We start from the raw sequence: 21,706 nt of genomic DNA on the forward strand, positions 1-21,706 counted from the left end.
CTTTATTGGACTGCCACAGTTCACTTTAGACGTTGCCTCTTCACAAAAAAGAATCAACTATATTGGTTATCTGTTCCTTTTAAATGTGTGTTGGCTGCTATTAACCAGGATCACACACGGAGCTCTGATAATCAGATCCATTGTTTTCCCTGGTATTGATGTGTATTGGATGGTTCTGTTGTTATTGCTCTGTTGCTGGGGAGATGGTGGTGTAGTGGTAATGTCCTTAAGCTAGTAATCATGAGGTCCAGGCTAATGCTTAAGGGACATGGGTTCAAATCCCATCATGACAACTACTACTGGAATTTAAATTCAATGAACAAATCTGGGATATGAAGCTAGTTCCTATGCAGGTAATTATGACAGCTATCATTGATTGCTGTAAAAACACATCTGGTTCATAAATCCCCTTTAGGGAAGGAAATCTGCTGTCCTTATCTGATCTGGCCTACCAGCCAAGTGGTTGGCTCTAAACTGACTGCTGAAATGGTGTGGCAGGAAACTAGGAATGGGCAACAAATGCTGGCCTTGCCAATGATGCTCATGAAAGAATAAAAAAAGAAGCTTGTTTTATAATTACGTTAACTTGTTTTCAATCTATGGGAGCATCCACTGACTCTCATAATGCAGCTCACGCATCTCAGTTATTGGGCAGAGTTTAATGTAGGTGATTGGGGTCACAGTTGTCGACTGGAGAGCCAGCGAGAGCCCTGTGTCGCCTCTTTTGGGAAGGCCCGCCGCACTAAGTGCCAGATTTCGTGTGTACTCACAATTTTGGGTACCTGAAATTGTTATGCTCCTGCACATTAAATTGGACGCCGCAAGGCACTAGGACCCAGGAGAAGTAGCTCTGTGTGTGGCAATGCTCTGACTCACTGGGCAGCACATCCATTCTGATCTATTTAATAACTCAATATTGCAAGATCACACTTGCGTCTTTAGACATTGAAAGATGCATCGAGCATATCAACCCATCGTGGTAACCAGCAACAAGTACCTGCAGCAGAAATGGGACAAAAATGATTACCAGAGGCATAGGGCAAAGGTCAGGTGGTGTCGAATGTGGTAGAAAATATAAATGCTGTGTTAAAAATATATTTCAGTTTAAAGTTTTGTTAATTTCTTATAATTTGGTGTGTTTCTGAACTCTGAATGTTCTTCTCTCTTTTCAACTCTTTTATTCATTCAGGGGATGTGGGCTTCACTGGCTGGACCAGCATTTATTGCCCATCCCTCATTGCCCTTGAGAAGGTGGTGGTGAGCTGTTTTCTTGAACAGCTGCAGTCCCTGTGGTGTAGGTACACCCATAGAGCTGGAGTTCCAGGATTTTGACCTAGCGACAGTGAAGGAACGGTGATATATTTCCAAGTCAAGATGGAGTGTGGCTTGGAGGCATGCTTGTAGGTGATGGTGTTCCTATGCAACTGTTGCCCTTGTCCTTCAAGGTGATATAGGTCGCAGTTGTCGAAAGAGCCTTAGTGAGTTGCTGCAGTGCATCTTGCAGATGGTATTCATTGTTTGCACTGTGGGTCAGTAGTGGAGAGAGTGAATGTTTGTGGATGGGGTGCCAATCAAGCGAGCTGCTTGTTCCCAGATGGTGTTGAGCTTCTTGAGTGTTGTTGAAGCTGCACTCATCCAGGCGAGTGGAGAGTATTCCATCACACTCCTGACTTGTGCCTTGTAGATGGTGAACAGGCTTTGTCAAGCATTTTATTTGCTAGTCCAACTATTATAACGTTACTCAGTCAGTCTCTGCGGTGTTACAACCATCTCTACCTAACCCTCTGTCACTTATAATCCTGTCTCTTTTACTTCAGAATTCATCCAACCCTCAAAGATCATAGACTCATAGAATGATACAGCACAGAAGGAGGCTATTGGGCCCCTCTTGCCTGGGACAGCTATTTGGAAGAAGTTTCCAATTAATCCCACTCCTCCCCTACTCTTCCCTTTCAGCCCTGAAATATTTTCTCTTCCAGTATTTATCCAATTCCCTTTTGAAAGTTCCTTTTGAATCTGCTTCCTCCGCCCTTTCAGGATCGAGACCAATGACTGTGTGAAAAATGTTTTCCTTATTACACCTGCTTTTTTTTTGCAACTAACCTTAAACGTCTGTCCCTCTGCTTACCGACCTTTCTGCCACTGGAAACAGTTCCTCCTTGGATCAAAACTGTTCACGATTATAAACACCTCTATCAAACCTCTGAACCTTCTCTGGTCTCATGAAAACAATCCCAGCTTCACCACCCTTGTCACATAACTGCAGTGCTCATCCTGGTATCACTCTGCTAATCTCTTCCGCACCTACTCCTGAGATTTCTGAGCGTCTCCAACTCCATCTTCTTCCGCATCCTGGATTTTAACCATTCCACTTTTGGCTGCCATATCTGCAACAGCCAAGACCCTAAGCAATGGAATCCCCTCCCTTAACCTCTCTGCCTCTTTCGCCTCCTTTAAGACACTACTTAAAATCTACCTCTTTGACCGAACTTTTGGTCACCCAACATCTTCTTAGATAGCTTGGTGTCAAATTTTGCCTGATCATGTTGCTCTGTAGCATGTTGGGATGTTTTACTACATTAAAGGTGCTTTATAAATGCAAGTTATTGTTTTGCATTACCTCCAATTGCTTCTTGTCAATACATTGTCCCCGTAGGGAATAAAGTTTATCGCAGTGTGTGGTCTACGCAAGGTGCTTAATACAAATAGATATTTAAATTAATAACAGGCTTATTAAAGTCTGATGCACATCAAGACTCTGAGAGAGAGGAAAATGCATATTCACACAGCGATGCACACGTATGGACAGAAAAGCACTAACACATATACCCAGGCAGAGGTACATATATAAAAACACACACAGTTGCAGAGAAAATGTGAGGTCTTGTGTGGCTCAGTGGGTAGCTTCCCTGGCTCTGAGCCAGACGCTTCAGTCTCGAGCCCTACTTGGTGGCCAAAGAAGGCGCATTCTTAACGCGGCCAAACAGGCGGAGCTTCATCTTGTAAACACTTCCGACACACGCCAGTGGCAGACGGTAAGAGTGGGAGAGATTCCTGGTCAGATATGTGATGGAAAATATGTTGGAGCTCCAGAATACAACATGCATGTGAAAGTACGTGTTGCCACAGCAACTTGGACATCCTGAGTGAACTGTAACACGCCACCACCACAGAAAAAATACTGCACTCATATGCTAAAGAAATAACACGCCCTTAATGAGAGACAGGCAGAACAGGCACACGCAGAGACATGAGTTACAATGTAGACTCATACTGATATAAAGATATAGAAAATCTCATAAACAAATACTAAGATTACCAACAGCAGAGGGATCAGCAGTTTATACTGCATGGGAAGAGAGTGCCGATTGATTGGCAAGTGCTCTCTCATTGGTAGAGGTGTTGCCATGAGAATGCACCAAGGAACAGTAACTGCCAAGCTTCTGTTCAAATTCAAACCAGTCTGGTCATCTCTGATTGGTCAAGTCATTGCCATGGGGAATGAACCAGGGAATGGCTGTTCCCCAAGCTTTTGTTTAGTTGAAAAAGGCGCAATGCATGGACATGCTCCTTCTGTCTGCAAAGGACAGGGCCCAGCATGTGAATATATGTAGCTTCTAGCATGTATAAGTGAGTCACACTGCAAGTCCGACTAATAATCTTAAATTGGTTTTCAGTGTAATTCTTAGCACTATCAGCATTGTTTAGCAAGTGTAATCCAAACACGGAGTCACATCTAATGTTGGACGCTATCCTTTGAGTTTTGCAAGTGCAGCTCGTTGGATATGGTCAGTACTTTGCCTGTTCCAAACAGCCGAAGGGACGTGCTGTTTGATACAATGCACCAGCCATTGGGACGGATGGCCTACATACCTGGCTTCACACTGGCACTGAAATTCCCTGGTTCATTCACCATGGCAATGTCTTGAACAATCAGAGTCGACCTGCCTGGTTTGAATTTGAAAAAAAGTTGGCGGCTAACTATTCGCTGCTGCATTCAACATGGCAATGCCTCTACCAATCAGAGTCTGCTTGTCAACCAATCAGCACTCTCTTCTAATGCAGTATAAATTGCTGTTCTCTTTACTGTTGGTAATCTTGCTATCTGTCCTGATGAGTGCAAGACAAAAAGCTTCGACAGCGTGTCTCTTTTTTCAGCAATGCTCAAATTCAGCACTCCCAAATGAATATTTAAACAATACCCATTGATGCTGACATCCACAGGCTGTGATCTCAGGCCACAACAGCTCCGTCATTTGCTGGCAAGTAGGTTAAATGGAAAGGTCTTTTCCCATTGTTCCTAGCTTTAATCTTCACAGAGCCTCTTACTGCTCCCCTGAGCAATGCCCGTCCTTTAAATTATAAGCTAAAAATAGTCGAAGGAGGAAGCAGATCTCCAGTTTTGGAAAACAGTTAAAGGTTAATGCCTCTGGCATTGGAAGGTGGTAGGTGTAATCTTCCATCATGCAAATTCATCGTCTGGACCATCCTTCCTGCCAAAGCTGTATCTGAAGCTTCCTTCTATATGAGATGTCTGACAGCATAATTATCGGTGTCTTCCATCCATAGGTGCAAAAGGCCATCGCAGTTGTGGATACAAAGGGACCTCCGACTCCTGCGCATCTTCAAGTCAAGCTGAAAAAGCTGCAGGTATAAATATGCACCGCCTTATTTTAAATTCTGTCTTAGGCTGTGAGCGTCACTAGCAAGTGACACTTTATTGTCCCGTCTCCAGTTGCTCTGAGATTTTACATGACCAAGTGACTTGTTGGCTACTTCCTGAGGGCATTTGTTAGTCAGTCATGTCGGCCTTGCAGGGAGTCATAGGCCCAGGACAGCAGGTTTGTTCATCAAAGTGAAACTGTTGGGATTTTGCGCTAATCCAGGGGTCTCATGGTCACTTTTAATGAAACTAGCTTTTTAAAATTTTCTCCAGGCTGATTTTTTTTTTAACTAAATTCAAATTCTCAAGCTGCCAAAGTGAGACTTCAATTCATTGGCCAGGACTCTTCCCCTCCCCACCATCCGAAGAGTCAATGTGAAAGGGGTCCATGGTGATACTGGCTGCCCTGCAGCCACTAAACGCTTGGCGGTGTGCTAATTGGCTGAGGGTGAAACTTCTGCACCAATCTGGGGAGGAAGTCCTGCCTCAGAGACCAACCCGATTGGCCGGCAGCTCTGTAGTCCCCAGCAGCGCCAGGCTTGAGTGGTGGCCACTGCAGGGACTGCAACCGGTCTTCGAAGAGGTGGAGGGGCTAATGGAGGCCGAACTTTGGGTAAGTCTGGGGTATCCAGCGGCAGACCCTGGCTGGAAGGCTCCAGTGAGGGAAGTGAGGAGGGCAGGAGTTCCGGATTTGAGAGGCTGGAGGGCGCTATAAAGGGTTGCTGGTATGACCTTTCCAGAATAAAAAACCATTGGGAAATGACCGGTACTGGCCCGAAGCGGCCTTGTACACCTTAAAATGGGACTCCAGTTTGGACCAGTACCCAGTTCCTTCTGGGTTGTGGCAGGGGTGATGCCTCTAACGGACACCAGCTCGCCTGGTAAAAGCTGCCAGACTATCCACCTGGTGTGAGCCTGCCCCTGCCGTGGGTAAAATAGCAGCGGGGATGGGATGAGGCCCCACTTATTGGACTCAGTAGGCCTGAGGGTGGATGGGCCACCCAACACCCAACCCCCTACCAACCCCCTCGGCCCCCATAAAAACGGGAGGCAGGTCAGGGTGGGTGGGGGGGTAGATAGCGGACAGGCCACATGTTGCATTTTCCAAGCCACAGCACCAACCCCACCCCCCCAACTCCCCCACCACCCACCATCAAATCCGCTCACAGGGGACCGGAAAAATCCGCCCACATTCTCTGCATTATCAGCCCAGTAACATAATCACTCCATTACCACATCCCATCTCCAGTAAAATTTCCAAACGTCACAGACCACAGCCCCTGAGGTTATTTTGAAAGGCTTTGGTCCTAGTGTGCAGCAGCCGGAGGAACTCTCGCAGGTCGGAGGTGGGGCTGTAACTTGATAGGGTTCAGTCTCTAATGTGTGCTGCCATCAAGTGGAGCTCCACACTGGTGGCAGACTTTTCCTTCCCTAATCCCAGGCAACTATAGTCTATTTCAGGACTCCTGTTGTTACTCTGTCTGAGGTGAACTGTCAGCAGTGAGCCCCTCAGAGGCTGTTCCTGAACTGCTCTAACACCTCGATTTTAAAATTCTCATCCTTGCTTTCAATTTCCTGCATGGCCTTGACCCCTCCCCACCCCCCTCTATTTCTGTAAAGCCCTCTGGTCTCTGCGCTCCTCCAATTCTTTTGTCTTCACTCATTTTCTTCACTCCAGTATTAGCGGCCACACCTTCAACTGCTGAGGCCCTAAACTCTGGAATTCCCTCCCACAACTGCTGCTCCTTTCTCTCTCCTCTCCCTTAGGACACTCCTTCGACCAAGGTTTTGGTTGTCCTCTCTTACTATCTCCTACTGTGGCTCAGTGTCAAATTTTGTTTGATTGCCATGAAGCACCTTGGGATGTTTTTACTATCTTAAAGGCAAGTTGTTGTTGCTGTTCAGTTAACATTTCAGAGTCATACGGACTTGAAACGTTAACTGTGTTCCTCTCCACAGATTCTGTCAGACCTGCTGAGTTTTTCCAGCTATTTTTGTTTTTGTTTTTGTTTCAGATTTCCAGCATCTGCAGTATTTTGCTTTTATCTTGCTGTTGCTGTTATTGTTCTATTGATCACTGCATTGGCCAGATAAGCAATCAGGTGATCTTTAAGTGTTCATAGTGCCCCACAGAGTGGACCAGTCAGGCAGTTTGTACTGAGGTTGTGGCTCTGAATTCAGTAGTTGATGGAATCAAAGTCTAGGCATGTTCAATATAGACCGGAGAGTGAACTACCGCTCCAGCACCCCTCAGAACACATCCACTGTGCCCTACACATTCATCTTCTGTTCTTCACCATTCTTCCACATGGAGACAGTAAAGAGAAGCCAGACTCTGGTGGCTTATCTGTTCAGTTTATCTCAAGGTGGTGCTGTCGTAACATCACTGGGCTAGTAACCTGGAGGCCTGGGCAAATGCTATGGGGGCAATGGTTCAAACCCCATCATGGTAGCTGGTGGAATTTGAAATCAATTCACAGACCAATCCAGAATTGAAAAGCTATTCTCAGTAATAGGTCATTAGCCATAGTTAGAAAGGACCATAGGCATCTCTCCTCCACTAGAGTGAGACAATGGGTTACTTGTAGTTTGAGGGCCATCACTCCACAAATGTTGGGTGATGCAGGCCTCCATGAAATGCCACAGCTGGTACGGGGATTGAATTGGTGCCATTGGCATCATTCTGCAACCCACTTCAGCCATCCAACCAATCCCCAGCTTCAGTGACCATTAAACTATCATTGACAGTTGCATAAACCCACCTAATACCCTTTTGGGAAGGAAATCTGCCATCCTTATGCAGTCTGGCCTACGTGTAACTCCAGACTCTCAGCAATTTGGTTGACTCTTAACTGCACTCTGAAATGGCCTATCAATCCACTCAGTCCAAGGGGCAGTTCAGGATGGGCAACAAATACTGGTCATGCCAGCAATGTCCACATCCCATGAATGAATTCTTCTTAATATTATTTCACAGGATGTGAGCATCGCTGGATAGGTTAATTGCCCATCCCTAACTATCCTTGAAAAGATGGTAGCGAGCTGCCTTCTCAAACCGCTGCTGGCCATAGAATGAAAAAAGGTGGTCAACACGTGGGAGACTAGAATGGGGAAGGGAACAAGTTCCAAACACAGAAACAAAGCCTCATCGAGTTAGTACTGCAGATTGACTATTATATATTGCTGGTGAGCTCAATAATAATTAGGCCCAAAGTCTACAGGGAATGCAGATGCATTGCCCACTGATGACAGATTGTTCTCTGTTCAGCTGCAGGAAGAACGCTTGGCGATCATCACGAGGGACAATCAGATTCTTTCCTCCAAGTTAGCTGATATCATGAGATCCAGTGGGACGGTGGAGAATTGGAATAACTACACATCTAAAAGGTATAGAAATTAGGAGGAGGCAGAAGAGGCAGATTTGGGTGCTTGGTGTTATACTTGGCTGTCAAGAAGATATAATCATGTCTATAATATTATTGGAAATTATTTTAAAATAGAATTTAGTGGTGTCTGTGTCTATGTGTGTGTATGTGTGTGTGTCTTAATTGGATTAAAGCCAGCTGGTCTAGAGGCTTTGATGTATAGAAGAGAAGTAGGTTTGAAAGGGTAATTAGGTAAACATGGGGGCAATTTGCGTTTTTTCTTTAAACAAACTAATGTGTAGCTTGGATTCAAAGAGAGGGTGTGAAATATTACACCTAACCAGGTGAAGCTCAGAAACAGTGAGTTTGTTTATTTTTCCCTAGGATTACTAATAATTTGGGTATTATGAAAGGGTCTTATTATTAAAAGAGGTACAGTTCAAAAGACATAGTGATACAATGAAAATTTGTATCACCAACTTCAACACCTCTGTGTTCTTTTGTCTGTGACATCTTTTGATGATCTGCTCCTATCCTAACACCACCCCCCCCCCACCCACCCACCTTAAACCAGTTTATATTTCCCTCTTCTTGTAAAGAAAGATCAGTTCTGTTGAAGGGTCATGAGGACTCGAAATGTCAACTCTTTTCTTCTCCCCGATGCTGCCAGAGCTGCTGAGTTTTTCCAGGTAATTCTGTTTTTGTTTTGGATTTCCAGCATCCGCAGTTTTTTGTTTTTTTTTTGTTTTTATCAATGAAAATTTGCATTTAAATAGGAAAATATGTATAAAGGAAGAGAAGGCTGTTGGTAAAAAAGAGGAGGGATTCTAAGATCTAAAGCCTCCATCCTGTAAGCCTCAAGCTGCTGTCTGCAAGGACCCAGAGCTGAAAGAAACTCATTTTGAATGCAACTGTCCAGAGTGTGCTTTGCCAGGGGTCTGTTTAAATCTGTGTTTTATTGTTGCCTTAATGGAGGTATAACTGAGAATCAGATTAATTAGGGAATTTTTTAGAAGTTATTATCATAGTAATTTGTAGACATATGTATGTGTTTACAATATATTAATTAAGAAATGTTTAATTTAGTTTTATAAAAATCTCTTGAGACTCAGTGGTCTTATTATAACTGAATTCAAAGCCTGCATCTCAAAATATACAAATTGCAAAAATTGGTTATGACAGTTATTTCATGTTTCCCTCTGGAATTTGAACAACTCAGCATTTATCATCTGCGGTGTCATAATATTGACCCCGAGATAAGCTTCCTACCACATACCTGCACAATTTCTACCTCCATAGTATTGTCTCTGTCTAAACTCACCTGCTGCTGGAACCCTTATCCATGTCTTTGTTATGTCTAGTCTCAATTATTCCAATTCACTCTTGGTTTGTCTCCCACATCCTCTTTGAAATACCATGTCCTAAGAGGGCATTGGTGATCATAGACTTCCATTGGATTGGTCCATGATTATGTTTGGCAAAGTACTCTGGTTTGCTGCTGCCTTCTGTGGTATAGCTAACCAGGAAACTCTCCCACTCTTACTACCTGCCATCAGGCATTTAGAAAGATTTACAGGCTGATAGTCAACCTATTTGGCCATGTATATGAACACACCTTCTGTGGCCATCAAGTCCCTAGGTGGGACTTGAACCCAGAGCTCCTGGCCCAGAGGTAGCGATACTACCACTCAGCCACAAGACCCCTCCCCTGTTCCCACAATTTACCCTCTGTAAACTTGTGATCATCCAAAACTCTGCTTTCATGTCTTAACTTGCAGTGATCCTTTCCTCCTCTCACCCCTGTGCTCACTGAGTTACAATGGTGCCCTATTAAGCAACACCTTAATTTTAAAATACTCATCCTTGTTTTCAAATCCCTCCATGGCCTCACCCCTCCCCATTTCTCTAATCTCCCCCAGCCCCACAGCCCTCTGAGGGGTCTGCTGTCTGCCAATTCCTGCCTCTTGAGCATCCTTGATTTTAATTGTCCCATCATTGACGGTTGTGACTTCAGCTGTCTGTGCCCTAAGCTCTCCATTTGTCTTCCTAAAACTATCCCCCTCTCTATCTATCTATCCTCCTTTAAGATGCTCCTTAAAACCTATCTCTTTGACTAAGCTTTTAGTGACCTATCCTAATATCCAATTATGCGAATCAGTGTCACATTTTATTTGATAATGCTTGTAAAGCACCTTGAGACATTTTATTGCATTAAAGACGCTATATAAATACAAGTTGCAAGTTGTTGTCATTCTTATTAAGGTATATAGAATTTTTTTGCCAACTTTCTTACTTTGAGTGGTGTTCATTGACAACCCTTTTGTCCAATTCATTCCTTTAAAAAAGCTTGCCTTTATATAGCGCCTTTCAGAACCTCAGGGCATCCCAAAGCACTTTGCAGCGAAATAAATACATTTGAAGTGTAGTCACTGTTGTAACTTAAGAAACACAGCAGCCAGTTTGCACTTAGTAAGCTCCCACAAACAACAATGTGATAAAGACCAGATCATTTGTTTTAGTGATATTGGTTGGGGGACATGGTAATGAATGCACACTAGATATAAGTCCTTTAGATAAACTGATTCTCCTTATGGAGAAGAACCAAAGAGCTCAACCAATGGTCTAGACTACACTATCAAAAATGATGATGGAAATGGATATGATAGTGCTTTCCAAAAGTAAATTGGATCTCTACTTAAAAACCTTGCTATTGGGAAAGGCCAGTAGATGTGTGACTAATTGGTAACTCTTTCAGGGAGTCAGCAGAGACATGATGGCCCGAATAGCCTTTTCTGTGCAGCATCATACTATGATTCTATGAAGAAGTTCCTGTTAGCTTTTACCAATTAACAATAGTTCATGTGTTAGTTATAGCTTGCAGCAGTAAGATACTGGACAAACTCCTGATGGCATGGTGATAAGACAGAGGAGTGACAAAGGTTTATATGGATGCTGAAAAAGGGCCAGAATGCCAAGAGCAGTTACATGAACTAAACTTACTTCTCTTAATGAATTCCCTTGATATGGCCGAAGAGCATTGATTGATTAAGTACCTTGAGCATGTATAAAGAGGGACTGTCAACGCAGGAGTCCTTCCCTTTACCACCGGGTACTCGCTAGTGGGGTGTTGCATGCAGCAGTCCTGTGAAACAAAAGGCTAAGGTGGTTCATGGACTCTGAGGCCACTTGTCTTTTCTGCGGCCTTGAGGAGTCTGCGTCCCACGCTTAGATAGATCGTGTGAGGTTGCAGCCCCTTTTTGATTAGCTGAAGGAGCTGTTCCTCAAGTTTTGGTTGCACTTCAGCCCCACACTCCTGATTTTTGGTCACCCCGGTGTGGACGGAGGGGGGGTGGCGAGCATTTTGGAGGACCTCCTCACGAATCCGCTGCTGGGCCTGGCCAAGGTGGCCATTAACAGGCCCAAGTAGTGGGGGCTTAAGGGGGTCATTTGACCTGACTGTCTGCCTCTCTTCCGCTTTTACATTGGCGCCAGTGTTGTCCCTGGCCAGCGAGCATGCAGTGTCTGCCAGGACGCTTGAGGTTTTCCACAACCAATGAGCACCGCAGGGACTGAAATGCGTCATCAACCCTGGGGAAAAAAATTTTTAAATTGAATAAGTTTCCTTTAAAATTTTTGCCTTTTTGTTACAGGGCTCCTTTAAGAGGTCCAAAGAACTCTAATAAATTTGTCAAACATGATTTCCCCTTCACAAAACCATTTTGATTTTGCCTGATTGTATTATGATTTTCCAAATGTCCTGCTACTACCTCCTTAATAATGGGTTCCAGCATTTTCCCAATGGCAGATGATAAGCTGTTGTGGCTTGACAGAGTAAATGCTGAAGGAATGCTTCCCAGGAGGAATATAGAACTAGGGGACACAATTTAAAGATAGGATTCTCCCATTTAAAATGGAGATAAGGAGGAATTTCATCTCACTGCTTTCTGTCTCCCTCCTTTCTTAAATAGAGGTGTTACAATTCGCTGGCACCTTTCCAGAATCTCGGGAATTTTGGAAGATTACCACCAACTGTTTCTGCAGCCACTGCTTCTAAGACACTAGGATGCAGGCCACCATCCTGACTTGGAAATATATCGGCCATTCCTTCACTGTCACTGGGGTCCAAACCCTAGAGCTCCCTCCCTAACATCACTGTGGGTGTACCTACAATACATGGACTGCAGCGGTTCAAGAAAGCAGCTCTCAAGGGCAATTGGGGATGGGCAATAAATGCTGGCTTAGCCAGTGACCCCCACATCCCATAAATAAATTTAAAGAAACCGGCGCAGGGGACTTATCACTCTTTAGGCCCATGAGTTTTCCCAGTACTTTTTCTCTAGTGTTCGTGATTGTTTTAAGTTTCTCCCTCCCTTTTACCTCTTGGTTTGCTTCTATTCTCGGGATGCTTTTTGCATCTTCTGCCGTGTTAATTGACCCCATGGGCAGGCAGGCTGCCCACCACCTAACCCCCACCCTGGTAAAATGTCAACGGAGGCAGATAAGTAGTGGACCCTGTACCCCCTGCCATTCCACATGACTTAATGTCCATCACCTGGTAGACAGCTCCTGGGGGTGTGGGGGCAGGGGGTTGGCAGGCATAACATTCCAGGATGTGTGTTGCTACCTTCTTAGTTTGTTTTTATATTCCTTCTACTGTTTGGATGTCATCCCTTAACTGAGATCTAATACTGTCCTTCCCACACACAGCCTGAACGCAGAGAAACGTCACAGGGAACTCCTGCAGATAGCGCAGGCAAACCGAGCCATTCTGTACCGCATCACGCACTGTGAGTCGGAATACAACCGCAGCAGACTGAAAGCAGAGTGGGAGAAAGTGGAGCGAGTGCAAAAAGATATTGCACGTTATCCCCGTGGCCTAAAAACTGAGCGGGTAAGAAAGGCGCAAGGTCAGAATGTAAAACAAGCCACCACATGGGATGGCTGAGGCAAATTGGCGCATTTAAGGGGAAGCTCGATGAGTACGTGAGGGAGGATCTGCCAATAGGGATAGATGAAACAGGGTGGGGAGGAGGCTCATGTGGAGCGTAGACCAGTTAGGCCCAATGGCCTGTAAATTCTATGTAAACTGTGAGGCTCCAAGATCCCACAGCAGGCTATTGAGAGAGGAGAGAGTGAGATCCTGAGATCTAAGGTTGACTCATAGAATCATAGAAAAGTCACAGGACCGAAGGAGGCCATTTGGCCCATCATGTCTGTGCTGTCTTTCTGTAAAAGCAACTCACCTAGTGCTGCTCCCCTGCCTTTTCCCCATAGCCCTGCAAGTTTTTCCTCTTCACATAATGATCCAATTGTCTTCTTAAAGCTATGATTGAATCTTCCTCGATCCTCCACACTCTCAGGCAGTACATAAGCAGGTTTAGAGAGTAAAAGACTGAGATCCTGTGATATGTCCAGCAAAGGGCGAGATTCCTTTTGCTTATAACCCTGGGGAGGGAATTATACTGACATTGGGCATGTCTGGTTGCCAAAGTTCTTCAGTGTGGACCTAGATTCAGCGGTTTGGTGATGAACACATTTGGTACGTAGCAATGGTCATGGATATCTAGAAACTTAAGGTGATTCACTGAAGGAAGATATTCACTAGAGTGTCAGTTGTTACTCAGTTGGTAGCATCCTCACCTCTGAGTCTCTGGGTTCAAGTCCCACAAAGGCTGACACTCCAATGCAGTTCTAAGGGAGTGCTGCACTGTCAGAGGCGCTATTTTTCAGATGAGATGTTAAATCATCTTCCTGCTCAGGTAGATGTAAAAGATCTCATGACGCTATTTTTTGAAGACGAGCAGGGAAGCTGTACCCTCTGTCCTGGCCAATATTTATCCCTCAATCAACATCATAAAAAACAAGCTGATTACCCGGTCATTATTACATTGCTGTTTATGGGCCCTTGCTGTGCACAAATTGGCTGCTGCATTTCCTACAATATAAAATACTCCTTTGGCCGTAAAGCACTTTGAGGTGCCCTGTGGTTGTGAAAGGTGCTACATAAATGTAGGTCATTTATTCTATTAGTCAGCTAATGTGGAAAGTCTGAGGGTTTAATAACAATTACCTTAAAACGTTAAGTAGATATGGCCCTACATCTTTATTTTCAAGGTTCAGCCCTATCTTGACTGAGCTAATGGGAGGGACTTGCTCTTCCCATCCAACCAGGGTGGTTGAAGCAGAAAACATCAACACCTTTATGGGGAGGTTTGATGCATATGTAAGGGAGATGGAAATAGAGAGAAGTGGGGCTCGGATGGGAAGGGGACGTTAGGATGGGAGAGGTACTTGAGGAAGGAATCTTTGATGTAGATTTTACATGTGTAATTCTATTGTGCCCTCTTAACAGTGCGAGGTCAATTTTAGAGATAGGTTTGAGCCCCAGTACAGGCCTTTAATAATGTTAACATTCATCAGCAATGATCAACGAAATAAAACAATGACCCAGCTTCCACTGCTCTCTGGGGAAGAGAATTCGACAGACAAATAACCCCCGAGAAAAAAAAATTCTCCTCATCTCAGTCTCAAATGGGAGACCCCTTAGTCTCTCCCATGAGAGGAAACATCCCCTCAGCATCCACCCTGTCAAGTCCCCTCAGAATCTTATACGTTTCAATGAGATCATCTCTCGTTCTTCTAATTCATTCAATGAGTTGAGGCCCAACCTGCCCAACCTTTCCTCAAAAGACAACCCCTTCACCTCAGGAATCGGCCTAGTGAACCTTGGTCTAAACTGCTTCTCAGAGGCAGAAGAGCAATAACAGTGAATTAAAGATGTCACAGAGAAGAGCAGAACTGGTTAGGGAGCAGTAAATCTGTTCGATGTAACTCCTGACGCCAAGCAGAAACAGTTGCCAACCCACAGCTGGCACCAACTGTGTCTGCCAATGCGGTATCTTCCACCCCTGACATCATTGATCTGCGCCCGTCAGCCGGTGCCAATACAGGCTTGCCCTGTGCCCTCTTCACCTCTGACCTGAGCTCCCACTGCCCGACTCTCTTCCTCCCCCGTGCAGCTGTTTCCCTTGGACCCTCACTGTCTCCTGCTCAGATATAGAGTAAAGCAGCAAACTGGACGTTTCAATCGTCAAATCACCCACCAGTCTCCCATAGGGTACAGAAAAGCACTGCTCACTGGAGCATTTTACAGCCACATCTTGAAACTGTTACCATCACAACCTCTTGCAATAGTTACCTGATGCACAGTCTGCTTAAATATTACAAATTTGATTTTTTTTTTTACAAAGACGATTTAAGAGAAGAGGATCCTTTGCAGTTTCCAGTTCAAGGTGCAATTTCTTTCTTGGTCTGAACCATCTTTGATGCCGTCTGCGACACGGCTGGTGGTGACATCACAGGCACCGCAGCTACATGTGCAGTGTGCCCGCTGCTGACGCCAGACTCAGTATAATTTGTTTAAATGGTTCTAGTTGAGGCTGGCAGTGTGTTTCTCTGCTCTCCGTGGATTAGAGCCATGAGGTGGAATCTTCTGAAGCTCCTAGGAGTGGGAAATGAGGTGGGTGGGGGCATTTAATTGGGCAAGAGGCAAAATGTCACCTTCCCAACAGCAGGGTGGGAGTTGGTGATTAAGTTGGCAGTGGACTGAGGGCAGACCATGCTTCCTGATGGTGAGCTGCAGGAACCTCTTTTTAATACATTAGCATGCCGCACAGGTTCATTAAAACACAACGTCGCCGGGTTAAATTGTATCTTTGGAATTAATTGTGCAGCAGACAGGAAACAAGTTCCTTCAGATTCACAACTGGTTAAAAGTAGCGTGCAGCAAGCGAGCTGGTCTTCCTGATGGATCTGGGCGAAGGAGGAGCTGCTTTTCTTTCAAGGGGCCTTTGTTGCGCCCCAGGAGAGGAGGCATTGATGCACTGAGATCGGGTGGTGAGTGTGAAAGGGGAATGGGGCATGGCTGACCAAGGGAGGAACTGAGTTGGCAGTCCTACGAAGGCTCGTGAGGGACAGGGGAAGGAAGCCGGATTGCACAGCAAAGGTCAACTTCTACATCCTGGGGGTTACCATTCTCCAGAAACTGATCTGGACCAGCGATATTCCCACTTCTCTCTCTCTCTCTCTCTCTCTCTCCACCACCACCCCCCACCCCCCCACACACACACACACACACACACACACACACACACACACACACACACACACCTTAAACCAGCTTATATTTCAACTCCTTCTTGGACTCGAACTCAAGTTCTGTCGAAGGATCATGAGGACTCGAAACGTCAACTCTTCTTCTCCGCCGATGCTGCCAGACCTGCTGAGTTTTTCCAGGTAATTCTGTTTTTGTTCAGCGATATTAACACTTTGGTTACAAGACTTGGTCAGAGGCTGGGAATCCTGCGGTGAGTAACTCACCTCCTGACTCCCCAAAGCCTGTCCACCATCTATAAGGCACAAGTCAGGAGTGTGATGGAATACTCCCCAATTGCCTGGATGGGTGCAGCTCCCGCAAGACTCAAGAAACTCATGAGGACTCAAAATGTCAACTCTTTTCTTCTCTGCCGAAGCTGCCAGACCTGCTGAGTTTTTCCAGGTAATTCTGTTTTTGTTCAAGAAACTCAACACCATCCAGGACAAAGCAGCCCACTTGATTGGCACCACATCCACCACCTTAAATATTCACACCCTCCACTGATGCACAGTAGCAGCAGTGTGTACCATCTACAAGATGCACTGCAGCAGTTCACCAAGGCTCCTAAGACAGCACCTTCCAAACCCACAGCCTCTACCACTTCAAAGGACAAGGGCAGCAGACACATGGGAACACCACCAACTGCAAGTTCCCCTCCAAGCCACACACCGTTCTGACTTGGAAATACATCGTCGTCCCTTCACTGTCAGTGGGTCATAAAACTGGAATTCCCTAACAGCACTGTGGGTGTACCTACACCACATGGACTGCAGTGGTTCAAGAAGGTGGTTTACCGCCACCATCTCAAGGGCAATTAGGGATGGGCAATAAATGCTTGCCCATGAAAGAATAAATAAAAAAAACAAGTCTTTTCAATTTCTGCTCCTAGGACAATCCCCTCATCCCAATCTAGTGAACCTTTATGCACTCTTTCTAAGGTGTATATCCTTCCTTGGGTAAGGACACCAAAACTATACACAATAATCCATGTTTTGTCTCATCAAGGTCCCACATAATTGTTGTAAGACATCTTTACTCTATTCCCTTTTAATAAAGGTTAATGTACCATTTGATTTTCTAATTGTTTTCTGTACCCACACCACATGAAAGAGTAATTTTAAAAATGTCTACAGGCAGTAGGTCAAGCAACATTGTGGGGAGATCAAGGGTCACACAAGGAAGGTCAGTGGTGAGTTCCTGAGAGTCAAGGGTAACAGAGGGTGGGTTAAAGATGATAGACCAAGTGTCGAGGGGGATGGATGGCAGGTTGAGGGAAATGGGGTACAGTTCCAGTGTGCAGTGGGGCCTGACTAATGGTGATGCGGGGAAGCTCTAAGGTGAATGATAGTTGGCCAAGTGTGATGGGAGGGTGGGCCAAGGGTCACTGAAAGCAGAGCAAGGTCAATGCGTCAGGCAGTCTCGTGACACCCTCATTGCATCCAAATTCCAGCCAGAGTGAGGCCCCTGCAAGATCACTTCAACTATTCACAAAATGTCGCTGTGTAAGTGCCAGCAGATCCAGGAATTACAAACTCCTCAAGAACAGCCAGAACTGATGCTGCTGGATACACAAGGAGTGGATGCCTGTCCGGGTGCCGTTCAAATATGGTGCATGGACCTTCGACCCCAAGAGGTGAAGGCAGGGGCAGCCTCTTCCTGCCTGTTCCCAATGCATGATTGGCTGGGGTCCTCACCCCTGCCTATCTAATTGGCTGGCTGCCGCGTGATTGTGAGTAGCCAGGCGCTCCGGCTCAGAGTGGAAACGCCAGGCACTCCCGGCCCGCTGTCAGGATCCTCGACCCGAGATGAGGATATCCCCCCTAGAATCGTTGACAATGAAACAGATGGGTTTAATGTCCCATCCGAAAGGGGCACTCAAATGGCAAAAGAACCAAGGGGTGAAATGAGGAAAAACTTTTTTCGCGCAACGATTGGTTAGGATCTGGAATGCATTGTCTGAAAGTGGAGGCATGTTTAAGCCCGGCTTCCAACGCAGAATTGGATAATCCCCTGAGAGAAAGAATTTATAAGGGTACGGGGAAAAGTTTGGGGGAGAGTGGGTTTAGTTGAGTTATTCTTACAGACACCCAAACAAGGATGTGGCAGGTCAAATGGCCGCCTTCTTCACTGTAGCTTCAACCGCACGAGCGGTCTTGAACCCATAACCCGTAGCACTCAAGAAACAAGGCTGCTACAAACAGAGATGCTGACGTAGCGTTTTATAGGAAGCTTTTGAAAAGGGTGTGGGCGTTGCTGGCTAGGCCAACACTTTCATTGCCCATCCCTAATTGCCCTTGAGAAAATGGCAGTGAGGCTCCTTCTTGAATTGCTGCAGTCCATGTGGTGTAGTATTTTGCAGTTTATTTTGCAGTTTAAAACAATTTTACTTTTATAATCATAACTAACAATCTAATCACCTATTTGCAGCGTTTTGGGGAAAGAGCAGGGATGGTGGGACTTATTGGATGGCCCTTTCAAGGAGCCAGCACATTCACAATGGACTGAATGGCCTCCTTTAGTGCTTTATCATTCTATGATTCTATGATATAATTTGATAGAATTAAATTCTATAACTACTCCTGTAACAAACTGCGGAACCACCTGGAATACAATATACTTGCAAATATATTTGGGATGAATGTATTATTATCAGGAGAAATCTCTGCTATCTTCCACAGAAATATAAGAAGGTCTGCAGCAGAGAAGTCCGAGGCTCGGTGAGTGGTGAAACCTCCGATCAAGTCCAAGAACAGAGAAGACTGCAGCAGTGAGGAGAGAGGTCAACGACAGAATGACCACAGAAGACCCTCCTTCTCCATCCAAATACTTCACTTCCACATTTCACCCAGAAATCATAGAAATTTATCTCACAGAAGGAGGCCATTTGGCCCATCGTGTCTAGGCTTGCCAGCAAGTAACCTTCTAGCCTAATGCCAATTTCCAGCTCTTGGCCTACAGCCATGTGCATATTCAAGTACTTTTCAAATGTTATGTGGGTTTCTGTTTCTACCACCCTTTCAGACAGTGAGTTCCAGATCCCCATCATACTGTGGGTAAAAATATTTCCGCTTGAATCCCCTCTGCCCTAAGGTGGAACTTTATAGCGCCTCCTACTGGGGGGATTTTCCTGAGCTGCTGAAGTCATAGCTTGTCGCATTTTAAGGCCCTGCCCCTACTGCGTTGAGTCTGTAAAATTCCACCCCTAAATCTATTCCCCCTGGTTAGAGGGACCCTTGACCAAGGAGAATAGGGCCTCCCTATTCACGCTGTATAGACCCCTCATGATTTTACACAATTCAATTAGGTTTTCCCTGAGCCTCCTCTGTCCCAGAGAAAACAACCCCAACCTATTCGATCGTTCCTCATTACTAAAATCCTCCAGTCCAGGTAACATGTTTGGAAATCTCACCTGTACCCTCTCTACCACAGTCACAGGCAGGATTTAATGCTCTCCCCCGAGGCGAGTTTGGTGGCGGGATGGTATTTAATTGGGCAGGAGGGTGTCAGGTGGGGACTCCACTGCCTTTTCTGCCTCTGTTCTACAGCAGGAAGGCTCATGGACAGCCTGCCCCTCCCTGGTGTTAAATAAGGCCCTTAAGTGGACAATTAATGCGCACTTAAGGGTCTCATCCCATTGCCGCTGGTATTCACCCAGACTTCTGTGGGCAGGGGTCCCTGGTTCAAAGGCACTCAGTCCCTGATCATGGAACCCGGCATCAAGAATTGGGAGGAGATGGCCTGCTGAGAACCACCATCCCTGCCCTTGTTGCCGACCCCCTTCCCTGTGAATCCCACCCCACAACCCCCACACACCTGGTGCCTAAGTCCCTCAGCGATCCTTGGCCTCAGGTGGGTGCAGTACTGGCAGCAACCACAACTCCTCAGGTGGAGCTGTTGAGCAATGCACAGATGCTGGCCTCTGATTGGCTGGCAGCTCTTGAGTGGGTGGGGAAGAGGTCTTTGATCCCCGGGGAAGGCACGCCACTGCCTATTTAAGTGCCAACACACCTTCATGAAAAGAAGGGACGTGGGGCTTTCGCCAAATGTCCAGCTGATGGGTGAGACCCCCATCGCTTCCAATAAATAACGCCCCCTATAATCCACATCTTTTTTATAGTGCAATGAATTGTGTGCAGTTCTCCAGCTGTGGCCTAAGTAGTGTTTTATACAGATCCAGCCTACCCTCCCAGCTCTTATATTCTACACCTTGGTTAACAAAGGCAAGTATCCCATAAGCCTTCCTTACCAACTTATCCACCTGAACAGCCACCTTCAGGAATCTGTGGGCATGCACTCCTAGGTCCCTCTGTTCCTTTACACTCAATACCACACTGTTTATTGGCCTTCCCCAAATACATTACCTCACATTTTCCCAGCTTGAGTTCCATTTGCCACTGTTCTGTTCCACCCAACCAGTCCATTGATACTTTCCTGCAGCATCAATGCTTCTTTAGCTTCCGAGATCCTACTGACACCACACAAATAACGTGTGGCACATTCTAAGTGAAGTTTTTCATACTCGTTTTTTTCTTGCTCTGCATTAGCCCTGTGTTGGGTTGAAGGGGACACTTAGTACCAGAGGCTGATCCACATCGAGCAAAATCCAACCCACCATTGGTTGGAGCCTGCTGAGGGTTAGGTCCACGACGTCCCTTGTTTTAACCTCGCATCATCGTACAACAGTGGCTCCGGCCTATTGGACTGCTCTCACATTTCCTGAGGAAATTTGTCGCCACATCTGATAGGACCAAAATGGATAAATGTCACCAAATCCCTCCCTGCTCAAGGGCTTATTCTGACTACCTGCCTCAAGAAACACACTCACAGCCCCTCCAGCGCAATATCACTGTGGGGCATCCAGGTTCCCGGTCACATGGTGCTGACAGACTTTTTGGTCAGTGGTGGAGGTGTGCAAGTAATCTGTCACCCCCAAAAAATCTACCCCATGTGTTCATTATCAAGCTTCCCCTTAAAAGGGGAGGTGGTGGTATAGTGGTATTGTCACTGGGCTAGCATTCCAGAGACCCAGGGCAATGTTCTGGGGACCTGGGTTCAAATCCCACCACAGTAAATGGTGGAATTTGAATTCAATAAAAATCTGCAATTAAAAGTCCATTGATGGCTCACTAATGCCCTTTGGGGAAGGAAATCTGCCACCCTTACCTGGTCTGGCCTACATGTGACTTAAGACCCACAGCAATATGGTTGACTCTTAAATGCCCTCTGAGCAAGGGCAATTAGGGATGGACAATAAATGCTGGCCAAGCCAGTGACTCCCATGAATGAAAAAGCAGGCACACCCTGTGGTAGTGAGTTCTGCATTCTCACCACTCTCTGGGTCAAGGAATTTCCCCAAAATTCTTTATTGGATTTATTAATGACTAAATTGAATTTATGGCCTCTTGTTTTATTTTGTAGCTCATGGGCAGTTCATTCTAGGGCACTTTAAATTCTTTGTGCAGCCGTGCACAAGGGGTAACTTAAAGGGGTTGACCTGTGTGTGAAGGAAAAGCCAGTTCAAAA

The 21,706-nt window shown here is 45.7% G+C and overlaps 1 protein-coding gene across 1 annotated transcript; it reads left to right on the plus strand.

Moving 5' to 3' along the window:
* Positions 1-950: 950 nt before the first annotated feature.
* si:ch211-284k5.2 (uncharacterized protein CFAP97D2) lies at positions 951-21,278 on the plus strand. Its single transcript, XM_041178271.1, has 5 exons — positions 951-1,045; positions 4,570-4,650; positions 7,932-8,050; positions 12,736-12,919; positions 18,862-21,278. The coding sequence occupies exons 1-5, from the start codon at positions 953-955 to the stop codon at positions 18,952-18,954; spliced, it is 570 nt and encodes a 189-aa protein (XP_041034205.1). The 5' UTR covers positions 951-952; the 3' UTR covers positions 18,955-21,278.
* The last annotated feature ends 428 nt before the right edge of the window (positions 21,279-21,706 follow it).

Source organism: Carcharodon carcharias, chromosome 32, assembly GCF_017639515.1.
Source record: "Carcharodon carcharias isolate sCarCar2 chromosome 32, sCarCar2.pri, whole genome shotgun sequence".
Classification (NCBI taxonomy): domain Eukaryota; kingdom Metazoa; phylum Chordata; class Chondrichthyes; order Lamniformes; family Lamnidae; genus Carcharodon; species Carcharodon carcharias.

Bases quoted from the DNA above. Each gene is read 5' to 3' on its own strand.
- si:ch211-284k5.2 (XM_041178271.1), top strand. From the start codon at position 953: ATGCATCGAGCATATCAACCCATCGTGGTAACCAGCAACAAGTACCTG. The intron at 1,046-4,569 runs GTCAGGTGGTGT...TTCCATCCATAG, and splicing joins ACCAGAGGCATAGGGCAAAG to GTGCAAAAGGCCATCGCAGT. The intron at 8,051-12,735 runs GTATAGAAATTA...TCCCACACACAG, and splicing joins AATAACTACACATCTAAAAG to CCTGAACGCAGAGAAACGTC.